Source organism: Marmota monax, unplaced genomic scaffold, assembly GCF_021218885.2.
Source record: "Marmota monax isolate L192 unplaced genomic scaffold, Marmota_monax_Labrador192_F-V1.1 WCK01_AAM20220418_F8-fsc00132, whole genome shotgun sequence".
Classification (NCBI taxonomy): domain Eukaryota; kingdom Metazoa; phylum Chordata; class Mammalia; order Rodentia; family Sciuridae; genus Marmota; species Marmota monax.
The window spans coordinates 3,868,125-3,881,461 of NW_026695199.1; the positions used below are offsets into that span (position 1 = coordinate 3,868,125).

The 13,337-nt window shown below is 31.2% G+C and overlaps 1 protein-coding gene across 3 annotated transcripts in view; it reads right to left on the minus strand.

Annotated features, from left to right (window-relative positions):
• Positions 1-13,337, minus strand: part of Uba6 (ubiquitin like modifier activating enzyme 6) — an 87,500-nt gene that overhangs the window by 26,382 nt on the left and 47,781 nt on the right. For all 3 annotated transcript variants that reach the window (XM_046428709.2, XM_046428710.2, XM_046428708.1), the window contains exons 14-19: positions 9,502-9,645; positions 8,449-8,516; positions 6,797-6,875; positions 6,333-6,413; positions 3,030-3,107; positions 1,111-1,292 (exon numbers count right to left, since the gene is read on the minus strand). In XM_046428709.2, coding sequence (XP_046284665.1) covers positions 1,111-1,292; positions 3,030-3,107; positions 6,333-6,413; positions 6,797-6,875; positions 8,449-8,516; positions 9,502-9,645 — 632 coding nt within the window. The remainder of the gene's footprint in view (positions 1-1,110; positions 1,293-3,029; positions 3,108-6,332; positions 6,414-6,796; positions 6,876-8,448; positions 8,517-9,501; positions 9,646-13,337) is intronic.

Below are 13,337 nucleotides of genomic sequence, written 5' to 3' on the forward strand. Positions count from 1 at the left end.
CTCCCTTCTACTACCACCACTAAGTCTTGGGCTGTGTTGGTTTTTATCGCTAGGTTAATTCTTAACTTATCCTTTCTTCTGTTGCTTTCTATTTATTCTTTGATTATTTTCTGACAACAAGTGCTATCCCACTATATATTCTCAATATTTGCTTTATCTCAAACAGTATCAATTTTTCTTCTCCATACTTACATTACCCACATTGTCCACATTTTAATATTTTTTTTTGTGTGTGTTTTCTGCTTAAGACCACAATCTTTTCACTACATTTTTTGACTGATAAAGTTTTCCTGTTAATTATCTGCTCTAGCATCCCAACATTAAGGAGTCATATAATTATGTAAGAAAGACTATGTAAGGTTTACACATGTATAATCATTCATTCGTCTACTTATTTCATAAACATTTACTGAATGATATCATCTGTTGAACACTAAGGATATAGTGATGAAAAATAAATGGTTTCTAAGAATGACTTACTGAGGCAATAAACATTAAATAAATATACATGTCAAGAAAAGTGTTATGAAGGAAAAAGTATATTGGGGAGAAAGTCTGTTTTAAGACAGGCATTTAGGCTAAAACAGAATGAGGAAAAAACTTAAAACTGAAAAGTGATAGGCAAATTCAGTGACAGGAGTTTTGGAGAAAGATAAACATCAGCTTCCCGAGGTTTGGGGAAAAAAAAAAAAGTGCTGAAGTTATGGGCTGGGGATGTAGCTCAGTGGTAGAGCATTTTCCCTAATGCTTCAGGCCCTGGTTTCTACCCCACACACTGGAGAAAAAATTGGGGGTCGGGGGAACTTAAGGCCCTGTCAGAACTGAAAGAATATACCTGTAACTAGAATAAGTAAGAGGAACCAAAATGCCTGGGTATATTTTACACTAGTGTGGTGGACGAGTGGCAGTTACTGCATGAAAGACATTTAGACTAGTTCCACTTTTCCATTTTATTCTAAGTATAATGGGAAATCATCAGACAGTTTGGGTTTGATGAGTACTATAGAACATAAAGAATAATCAGAAAATTTGTAATTTTTCAATAAGCAGGTGTGAGAAATAGAAGTAAACATGAAAGATAATTCTTCATGAACCTGAATAAGAACCTACCTGTCTACATATCTCCTGGCTTCCACATTATCTAATGCTGTAATAATTATATCTTGTTTAGTATAAAACTCATCATTGTAAATGGTCTCAGTGGCCGGACATACTTTGTTTAGGTGTGCATCTATCTTTAACTGAGGATTTATTTTCATAGTTGCATCAGCAGCAGTATAGCTTTTAGGTTTCTAAACAAATAACAAATACAAACAGAAGAAATAATGTTAAACGAAAAAGATGAACTATGAACTCACACATTCTAATTTCTTGTAAATAGATATATAAGGTGAAAGTAAAGCAATGAGACATTTTCATTTTTGGTTTGTGATAATTATAGTTACTGCAATCACTATATTTAATAATGCACCTTAGTCCAAATAATATACACATTAATGAAAAAAATCTAAAGATCCTTTATTTCATGGTTCAGTGGTTTAGAATTCTTAAAATAATAGCTAAAAGTCCAATTAGTACTTTTTTTTCTTTTTAAAATTCTTGGGACTGACCTTGAGAATGCTAGGTAAGTGTCTACCACTGAACTACATTCCCAGCTCTTTTTTAAAAAATTTTATTTTGAACTTGTGATACTCCTGCCTGTCTCGAGTAGATGAGATTAGTTTTTGTACCACCATGCCCAGCTCAATTAATATATTTTGTTCCCACAGTAATTGTGACTTGCTAGAGACTAGAAAATCATAATACCTTCAATAAAATATAGAAAATCCAGATCTGCAGAAAATAAGCTCGTAGATGTATGAGATTTTAATGCATTGATACTTAATCTTTTAAAATTCTTATTTATTTTTTGGTACTGGGGATTGAACTCAGGGGTACTTTATCACTGAGCTACATCCCTTGCCTGTTTCCCCCCACCCCATTTTTTATTTTGAGACAGGGTCCCACTAAATTGCTTGAGGGACACGCTAAGTTGCTGAAGCTGACCTCGAACTTATGATCCTTCTACCTCAGCCTCCTGAGCTGCTGAGATGATAGGCATGCACCATTGTGCCCTGTTATGTTTCAGTTTTATAAAAAGAATACTCTAAATGAAAATTCATTCTTTTTTTAAAGATTTAGTAATTATTCAATCTTTGGTGCCATTTCAGGTATTATCACAATCATTTGTGAGTACTAGCTGTGATGCTTAATTTCTCTTGCCCCATTCTGAGTTCATGCATAGCATTTTAATGGTATTTCTGCATTGTTAGGCTTACATGTTTCATGTCTCACTGTTCTTAGTATACAAATCAGAAACTTTGTTATAACTCAGTAAAATAATAAACAGGATTTTTTAGTTCTTCACAAAGTGCTTAAACTTTGTAATCTATTTTAGTTTATGAAAGGCCCTGTTACTTTAACCTTTATAACTGTACAAGTAAGGCAATTAGGTTAACTATGCTGTTATAGTCACTTTCTGTTCATGACACTCCTAAGCTTAATGTACTAAGACTGTTAATGAGCTGTTGAACAAAAAAGGGAAAATAAAATAAAAATAAAAGCATATCTGCTTAACTAAACTCCTTCATTCCCTGACTTAAGTTCTAAGTGCTAAAGTTTACCTGTTTCATAAGACTGAAAAATGAGAGTAGCTCCAAATTTATGTCAGAACTTCAAATTATAAAATTTATTTCAATATATTTATTTTCTAAAATTAAATATGAAAACATACCTACGTGGTTACAGAATGAAAAAATACTCTGATATTTCACAACTCAAATTAATATCCAAAATCAATGCAAAAACCAATATTTTATATTAAAAGATAATTTTATATTTTCCTTTTTATCTTTCTCAGTAGTAATAAAATTCTAAAACATTTTGAATTTAAAAACACTTTGTTTATTCAATCCTATTTTCTATTTACAAAAAGGAAACTCTTTTTTATATAACAGATGACTTAAATTCGAAACAGAATATCAACATACCTGTATGTGATGAGGACGAAATAGGAACTGTCGATTTAAGTTGGATTTTTCTATCAAGTCAGGATCTGTAACTGTAACCTAACATTGGAAGGAAAACATAATAAGTAAATCTATCTTACTTATCTTGGAATGACTAAAACAGCTTCTACAAATTGTTCTAAATTATTTGGCTTACCAATACTATGCTTTTATGCCTATATTTAATTATAATTGATATTCAGCATAGGAGTACCTTAAACAAGGTAGTAGAATAAACTGTAATCATTATTCAAAAATGTTCTTCAACTATTTATGAGAAAATAGAGGCTGAAAACATCTCTATCACCTTTTAGACCCATGCAATTAATTACCTATAGAGGACCTAGCTCTTCTTTCTAAATTTATATTTATTCTTTGGGAATTATAGTTTGAAAAGAATACTTGCACATTTCAATCTGAAAGGAACTTCAGCTAATGAGGTCTACAAACTAAAGTGGAGGCTGCCTGTTTCTGTAAATAAAGTTTTACTGGCACACTGTCACACTGTTTGTGTACTGTCTATGGCTATTTTCATTCTCTGAGGGCAGAGCTGAACAGTTGTGACGATACCTGGTCAAACCTAAATGTGCAATCTGGTCCTTTCAGAAAAAGTTTATAGACTTTCATTTCAAAGGATGCAAGAAAAGTGACAGACTTAGATTAATCTGAAAAGTATTCAAAATAATTTGCCATTTAAGCTAGTATTTTTAAACACAATTTTCCTAGGTGTAATATCTCTCAGACTATGTTAGTTATTAGATGTTGAATAATAGTATTTACAGATGTTCATTTTCTTTTAGTGGATATCTCCCAGATATTTTAATATTTCTGTCTAATTATGTTTGAAGGTATCTTTTTTAATGGGAATAACAACAAAAAGCCAGGCAGAAAATGACCTTTAATAAAAAACCGTACTCAAGGTTAACTGCTGTAGTACATGACCATAATCTCAGTGACTCAGGACACTGAGTCAGGAGGATCTGAAGTTTGAGGCCAGCCTAAGCAATTTAGTGAGTAGGCCCTAAGCAACTTATTGAGACCCTGTCTCAAAATAAATAAATAAAAGGGGCTGAGTTGGTAAAGCACCCCTTAGTTCAATCCCCGAGTTCCAAAACAAAAAAAACAAACCCTTACCTCAACTCACAATAATTACTGTGATTGTGGGTATACCTCTTTGTCTTTCTACCTTTTCCAAATTCACTTTTTATTCTCCCCATTTTGCTTTCTACCACATTCATCAAGTTTTCTTAATTCCAACTGGTTTGGAAAGTTATACATCTATTTTTATATGGTCATGTTCAAAATTTTAACAGGTATATATAACTTCTAAAATTAATTAAACTGTCCTCTTCCTGAACAATCTGAGAATACAGGAACTTATTTACCTTGCAACTCTTCCTTCTACTTTCAACGATGACATCAATGTACAACATTATAGATATTTTATTTTGAACCATACTCCTAAATCAGTAAATATTTTAACTAAAGACTTTTTAAAATTAATTCTTATCTAAACCTAAGAGTGCTGATAAATGCCTCTGTTTATCCTTCAAGCAGTACCCACATTACTTAACAGTACTCGCAGTAAGAACCAATGCTGGTAGGTAATCTTTAATCATTTTATTGGTTAGATATCTTTACTTTGTCCTCCCTCTTGAAAGATTAGTTGAGTATAGAAATTTATGTTCATAGTCATTTTCCCTTTAACTATAAAGTTCTATGTATCTTCTAGCATTTATTGCTGGACAGATGTCTATTATACAACCTCCTTTTTGAATCTTCATTTTTTTTTAAATAAATCAATGTTCATTATCTTTTTTCTTTTTTAACATTTATTTTTTAGGTGTAGATGGACAAAACACAATGCCTTTATTTTTATGTGGTGCTGAGGATCAAACCCGGGTCCCACCCTTGCTAGGCTAGCGCTCTACTGCTGTGCCACAATCCCAGCCCAAATCTTCATCTTTTTAATTTGAACATACTTGTCTTGCTTCAACTCCAGGAACTTTTGTCATTATCTTGGAAACACATTGTTTCTTCCCCAGCATGTTTATTCTCCCTGGAAATTCCACCAGATTTACACTGGACATTGCAAATGCATCTGCTTTCATTTTTTAAAAGATAGTTTTTCTACACTACTTTCTGAGTACTTGTATTTATCTTCTATTTGTCAAATTTCACTTTCAGTTGCATTTGAATTGTAGGTTTACAATTAGACAAATTCTTACAAGACATTTTAGAAAAATCTTAGTGCTGATTTCTTCTCATATTTCTATTTCTTTTTATCTTCTATCATTTTTAAATTTAAAGTTTGTTCTATCATAGGTCGATTTTTAAAATTAAAAACATTTTTAAAATTAAAAAAGTTAAAAAGTATTTGTACAGTAAGTCTATGTGTTTGCGGAATTTCAGAGGTCTGTCCACATTAACTTACTCAATTTTGTTGCCTGAACTCAACTGGTTTCTTCACCAGTTTTTTTTTTTTTTACCTTCACATGCTGATATGCACTATGATTTTAGGTATTCAGGTGATCCCCAAACTTAGGCAACCAAGGGTTTTTTTTGTTTGTTTGTTTTAAAATGCCTTTTAAAACAATAGAACTAATAGTAGTGTATGGAATAAAATTGAGGAAATCCTAAGCAGAAATAATATAAACATATAATATCTACGAAAGTAATAAATGTCCTCTTAAAGTGGAATAATAAGTTAAACTATAAAATGTGAACTATTATATAAATTTTAGTTATTTATGGTCATTTTGTTAGTCATTATGATAAATCTAAGAAATCACTAACAAAAGTTAATTTATATCTTAAAAGGGGAAACACCACCAATGAAATCTATTTTTATTTAAATATATGGCATAGCTTTATAATTAACTTATATTTAGTGCTAAAAATTTAAATTGCATTCCAAAATTTATATTATTCCTACTACTGTTGACATTAATTGAAACTACATCTAAACTACTACTCTGTAAATTTCTAATGTCTTCTCTCATCTTAAAGGTTTATTTAACAATTAATAGTATCTAACAGAAGTAACAACAATGTGGTTGTTTTCAGTTTCAGAGCATTAGAGAAAGGAACTGAGGAGCAGAGAATTAAAGTAATTTGTCATAAGGTCACAGAACTTGATTAGTGGTTAGAAGATATCAGATTCTTCCAATTTCTGGTTTAATGCTCTCATCTCAAAAAATACTTCAGATCTACATAGTCAAATACAGTTCAAAAAAAGGTAAAAGAGAAATACAAACTTTTAGCTCTCAAAAATTTATATCTTACCATTCCCTTCTCCTTGTCTGTGCCAACACCAAGTAAAGCAAAATTTTTTAACATTTCACAGCCTATGGCTCCACATCCTACCTATGCAGGAGAAAAATAATATGTACCAGATTAAAATAAAACTATAATATCTACTTAACAAGGAAGAATTCCAAGCTAAATTTTCTTCAAATGCTAAGTTATGACAACACGTACTTTAAAATAATTACTGGCCATTTGTGACTCCTTTTAGTTCAAAATAGTTAACATTTATTATATCTTTTCAAGTTTCTCAAAGATGGAAAAAAGTATAAACCAAATAAGAAAAAGCAAAATATTCATAACTTATTTAAACAGAAGACATTAAAGAATTCCAAACAAAAGCAAAATACTGAGCTCAGTTTTTGTAAGACAGACATGAACACCACAAAACATTTTAATGGAAAAAAAAAATCACATCACAATTCCCATCACTATTAACTTACTAAAAAGACATTCAAATTCTGTAGCTTTTGACACAAAGTATCTCCAATGCAGGCTCTTAAGGCATCATATCTATCTCCTCTGAAGAAAACAACATTTAACACAAAAAATAGAAAAAAAACAAATATTAGATTAGTTTCATTGTCATTAATACAAATTTCATGTGCTTTAAAAAAGAATAAACTAAATAGTATCCTCCAACTTATCAGAACTACCTTAACTGAAAGAGAAAAGACCACACAAAATCAGCTTTTACTCTTTCCATTTGACTTAATAAGTCCAAATAACTTAAGTGACGATAACTATAATTCACAGTAGTTCCCTCTCATCCAGAGGGAATTTGTTCAAAGACCTCCAGTATACCCAAATCCTTGGACACTACAGAAGCTTATGCATACTCTTACATAAACATACATGACATAAATTTAATGCCTTTTTCATTTTAGCTCTCACATGCTGTGGTTGTAATTTTTGCAGTTTGAGGTACAAGAAAAGCTAGCACTAATTTCTTTTTCCTTCTTTAAAATTTGATAGACAGCAGATTCTTTCTTACCATAGATCTTTTTTTTTTTTAATTATATTTTAGTTGTAGTTGGACACAATATCTTTATTTTATTTATTTTTTTTATGTGGTGCTGAGGATCAAATCTAGGGCCTCACACATGCTAGGCGAGTACTACACCGCTGAGCCACAATCCCAGCCCCCTTACCACAGATATTAATAACTTCTGCACACAACCTTTTTCCTTTCTTTAGGTTGAGAACTTTCACATTTTCACTTATACGTAAGTAAAATATATACATATATATATTTACATACATCTATATTTATATATAAATATAAATAAAGATAGTACTTTATTTCTTGTTTTTGGTTTATCCAAATTGCTAGGATCACTACTCTTGCATTTTGGGGTTATTACTGAGAAACCTAAGAGTTTACTTGAACAAAACCAACTATGATACTGATGGTTGATCTAATCACAGCTACGAAATGATTAAGAGGTATTCAACAAATACTCTGGATAAAGGGATGATTCGGGTCCTAGGCAGAATGGTGAGATTTTATCATGCCACTCAGAAGTGCTTGGAATTTGAAACTTAAAAACTGCTATTTCTGGAATTTTCATTTTGTATTTTCAGATCATACATCACTGAAATCTTAGATAACGAAATTGCAGATAGGGGGACTAATGTATCTTGAAAAATAATTTGCTAAGCCAGTGATTTTTAAGAAAGTTCTTAGAGTAACCCATGTATGGGCTTTAGAGTTAACCCACTTAAACTGATGGCAGAATTTTGGGTTATGTTTACTCTAGGGAGAATAAAATCTCAACTTTTATCAGATTCTGAAAGAGATTTACAACCCAAAAAAGGTGAAATATGACTGAGAGACTGCAGAGAGCATTTTTTCATCTAATATTATTCTGATATTTTGAATGCTAACCATTCTCATGACATAAAGTTTAAACCTTTATATTCATTATTTACAAAGTGGTAAAAAGATATGACATTTAACACCTAAGCAGGTAAGAAACAATAACTAATGAGAGAAAATAAATCTAAAATAAATCTATGTTTAGACAAAAACTTTCAAACTCTTGTTTCTTATAAACATACAAGTAAGAAAAAGTAACAGAAATTTCTGTATTACCGTGGGAGAAATTCTTCACATTCAGGTTTGCCTAAGGATTCGACAATGTCTGCTGCTTCAAGATATAACTTAAAGTAGAAGATTAAAAACATAATTACCATGTATATAGCATAAATTATTTAAAAAGGAAGCTCTTCTCTACTATAGTTATTTAATAATCATCATTGGAAAATATGATTAAAAATGTCAATTTGGAGTAAAATAATAATTTTTTATAACACCATGCCTATTCCTATATTTTCTCTTTTAAAACAATGGTAAAAGGTGAAAGAACTGTTAAAAGATATATAATCTAATCCATATCATTTAGTCACGTAAGATGCTATTTTCAAACCTTGGAAACAAAAGGAAAATTTACTTCCAAATCTAACCAAGATGTTAACAGTTACAACTGAACCAGATTTTCTACTAATCAACTTGTATCCCATGCTGGAAGAAACAATTCAGTAGTAAAGTTGCATTACGTGGGTTCTTTTTATAATATAAAAGTGAATATTACATTAAAAATATTTACACTGTTTCAAAACAGAAAGGGACAGAAGAATACTTTCTGCCAATTATTCCTTCTGATGACAGAAATTAGGGTCTTTATTCCATCTTGTCACTGTTTTTAATTGATATAACTCAAACCTGTATCATTCCTATGTTTTCCAACTTTAGAATTTTATACCCAGGCAGGGAACTTGAGGACCTATAATGGCAAAAATTTTCATGAAACAAGTTTGAGAGAACCAAGAAAGCTTAGCTATTACTGGAGAACAACTAACTATAAGGAGAGAGAATTCATTTCTTTACTTTTACAATAGAGGGAAATACTACTAAGAAGAGAACTTTGGGTTATTTTCCAATAGTCCTAACATAAGATCCTGTTATTTTCAGCTACAAAACTAATAAGCTTTGGAGGCATATTACTTGCCTCTCTCATGCATCAAATAATATTTTAAAGTAGCTTTTCTAGCATATTAGTACTATATTATAATACATTATACATTCATTTTATGCATGGAAAATTAAAACTTAAATGTTAAAAAAATAGTAAAATTAGAAACTAACCCACTGGCACAAAGGAGAAAACTTTCCTGTCACAGCTTTCAATACTTCTTGGCTGGCAACACCTCCTACTGCTGCAGCAAGTGGGGATAAAAAGCCTCGAGCAGTCCAAGAAAGCCAATGAACAATATCAGCATTTACTTCAGGCTGAAACACAAACCATGAAAGACAATAATACTGTAAATATTATTCAGATAGTGCCCTTAAAATTTCAGTGACTAAATTGAGAATTATTAGTATGTAACTTCTAAAAATGTTACATTTCTCTACTAAATCAATTTTAAAATCTAAACTATTTCAAACTCACAATAAAAAGACTCATTTGCCTGTTACCTTACGCAGCATTTGTTTTCCAGTACCTGCCCATTTTTTGCTATCTGAGTTTTTACATTAGCCTAGGGTAACATTTAGAATTAACAGGAATATTGTCCATTTACAGTTTTTGTTAAAGAATAGTTCTTTTTTTTTTTTTTTTTTAAGGTACCGGGGATTAAACTCATGGGTACTCAATCACTGAGCCACATCCCCAGCCCCATTTTGTATTTTATTTAGAAACAGGGTCTCCTGAGTTGCTTAGCACCTTGTTTTTGCTGAGGCTGGCTTTGAACTCAGGATCCTCCTGCCTTGGCCTCCTGAGCTATTGGGATTACAGGCAAAAGAATAATTCTTTGATGTCAGTTATATTTATGAACAACCAGAATTTACAAAAAAGATTAATAAAGATTACAAAAAATCCTGAACCTTGATAAACAAACATAAGAAGATCTGTAAAAATAAGAAGCTATTAGTTTATGTGAGAAGTGGTAAGTAAAAAGTATAATTATGATAAATAATGGGACAATACATTGCTAAAAATACAAAGTTCTCAATGACTATAATTACAAACTGAACTTATATATCTCAAAATAACATGTTATCATTTTAAAATAAACAATGGGTAACTGGATTTTGGAGCTGTTGTTTTAGCACAACTTATTTGTAACAAAGATCTTTTCAAAAACTCTGGTTTTTCCTTTCTCTTCCTATGCTTTCAAGATCAATAACCTTAATTTTGACTTGAAGCTTCCAGTAGGGCTCAATTAATCTCCTGAAATCCTAAGTACACTAACAATTATTGAATACTTACTAAGGGAGACAGTTGGGTTTTGGTACATTCTCAAAGATATGTAAGATAAAATAACGGTTAGTAATTACTCATTATTTTACCCCTCCAGTTCAATTTTCTATTTCATAATTTTCAAATATTTAGCACTCACCTTAAGTCACAAGAACTGTGATTTAAGTTGTGCCATTTTTAAATGTTGATATTGGTGGCAATAATATTACAAGCAATGATGAGCATAAGAGGAGCAAGTTAGATTGAGTAAGTACCTATTGTGCTAAGTTTTATACTAAGTTCCTATAAAATTTTCCAAATAATCCTAGGAAATATCATTTTTATTATATTATGTAAGTGAAAACCCAAAACTTTGAAAGAATAGGTAACTTAAGATTTTATAGTTGGTAAACTGATAAGCCAGGATCTGAGTGCAAAATGTGCAACTTCATAACTTTATTTTTATCATTGTTATACTATTTCCCAAGATTCTGTTATTTTTCAGTAAAATACATGAAAAACATCCAAATCTTGAGAATTTTTAGTTATCCTAGGATAGTCTAATTATCTCAATCACCAAAGAACATTCATAGACACAAAATCAAAAATAAAAATGTGACAGGTCTTTAGTATTGATAGGAAAAAGAATATTATAAACTTTAATTACTTGTAAGTAGAGCAGATGCTAAACTCCAACAGAAGTAACTGTGGACCTGACAAGGCTATGGGCCTGCCCATGAGGCAGGAAATAAGAAGAGACATAGTACATACAATGGAAGCCCAATGATTACTAAGCATAGTCAAAATCATCCTGAGAAAATGAAAAATCTCACTAAATTCCACAAACTGAACATAGATATAAAGTTTGAAAGATCTCAGTACTGGCTATGGTGAAAAACCCTGGGAGAGGGTTTTTTCCCCATTTTTTATAAATCAATAAATGGACAAAGGAACTAAACTTATGTTTATATTTATAGTTAGCAAATTATAATTATATTAATACATTAATAATTCTCTTAATATATAAAAGAACATAAATATTGAAGAGGCTATCTTTTCTCCAATATACATTTATGGTGCTTTTGTCTAGAATGAGATAACTGTATATATGTGGGTTTGTTTCTGTGTCTTCTGTTCCAGTGGTCTTCTTGTTTGTTTTTGTGCCAAAATCATGCTGTTTGTGTTACTATAGCTCTGTAGTATAATTTAACGTCTGTTATTGTGATGATTATTGCTTTACTTTTCTTGCTAAGGATTGCTTTGGCTATTCTGGGCCTCTTATTTTTCCAAATGAATTTCATGACTGTCCTTTCTATTTCTAAGAATAACAAACATAACTGGAATTTTAATAGGAACTGCGTTCAATCAGTATAGATAATACTTTTGGTAGTATGGTCCGTTTTGACAATATTTGTTTTTTTTTTGCCTATCCAAGAACATGGAAAAACTTTGTATCTTCTAAGGTCTTCAATTTCTTTCTTTATTGCTCTGTAGTTTTCATTGTAGAGGTCTTTCACCTATTTTGTTAGACTGATTCCCAAGTTTTTTTAAGGCTGTGAATAGAATAGTTTTCCTAATTTCATTTTGCTTCAGTTTATTTTATCATTGGTGTATAGGAACGCAATTGATTTATAGGTGTTAATTTTATATCCTGCTACTTTGCTGAATTTGTTTATGAGTTCTGCAAGTTTTCTGTGGAGTTTTTTTGGGTCTTCTAAATGTAGCATTATGTCTTTGGCATATAGGGATAGTTTGAGTTCTTCTTTTCCTACTTGTATCACTTTAATCTCTTTCTTTTGTCTAACTGCTCTGGCTGGAGTTTCAAGGAATATGTTGAATAGGAATGGTAAAAGAGGGCATCCCTATATTGTTCCAGTGTTTGAAGGAATGCTTTCAATTTCTCTCCATTCAGAATGATGTTGGCTTTGGGTTTAACATATAGCTTTTACAATGTTGAGGTTATATTCCTACTTTCCCTAGTTTTTCTAGTGTTTTGAATATGACTGGATACTATATTTTGTCAAATATTTTTTCTGCATCTACTGAGATAATAATGTGATTCTTGATTTCCAAATGCTAAAGCAAGCTTGCATCCATGGGAACAAACACCGCTTGAACAAGGTGCACTAACTACTCCCAAGTGCAAGAAGTAAAATCAAGAATCAATTAATAGGACAACATCAAACTAAAAAGCTTCTTCACAGCAAACAATCAAGAATGTGAAGACAGAGACTACAGAATGAGAGAAAATTTTGCTACCTGCACCTTAGATTGAACATTAATTTCTAAATATACAAGGAACTCAAAAAACTTAAGACCAAAAAAAAAAAAAAAATCAAATAACCCAATCAATAAATGGGCAAAGGAACTAAACAGGCAGTTCACAGAAGAAATATAAATGGTCAATTAAAAACAAAAACAAAAACAAAAACAAAACCAGTTCCACATCTCTAGCAATTAGAGAAAACCAATTTAAAACCACGATGAGATTCTATTCACTCCAGTCAGAATGGCAGTTATCAAGAGAACACAAGTAACAATAAACTTTGGTGAGGATGAGTGGAAAAGGTTACTTTCACACATTGCTAGTGGGTGCTACTCTGGAAAGCAATACCAAGACTCCTCTAAAAACTTGGAATGGAACCATTTGACCCAGATATACCATACCATTCCTCAGTATATATCTAAAGGACTTAAAATCAGCATACTAGAGTGATGCTGCCATTTCAATGTTTATAGCAGC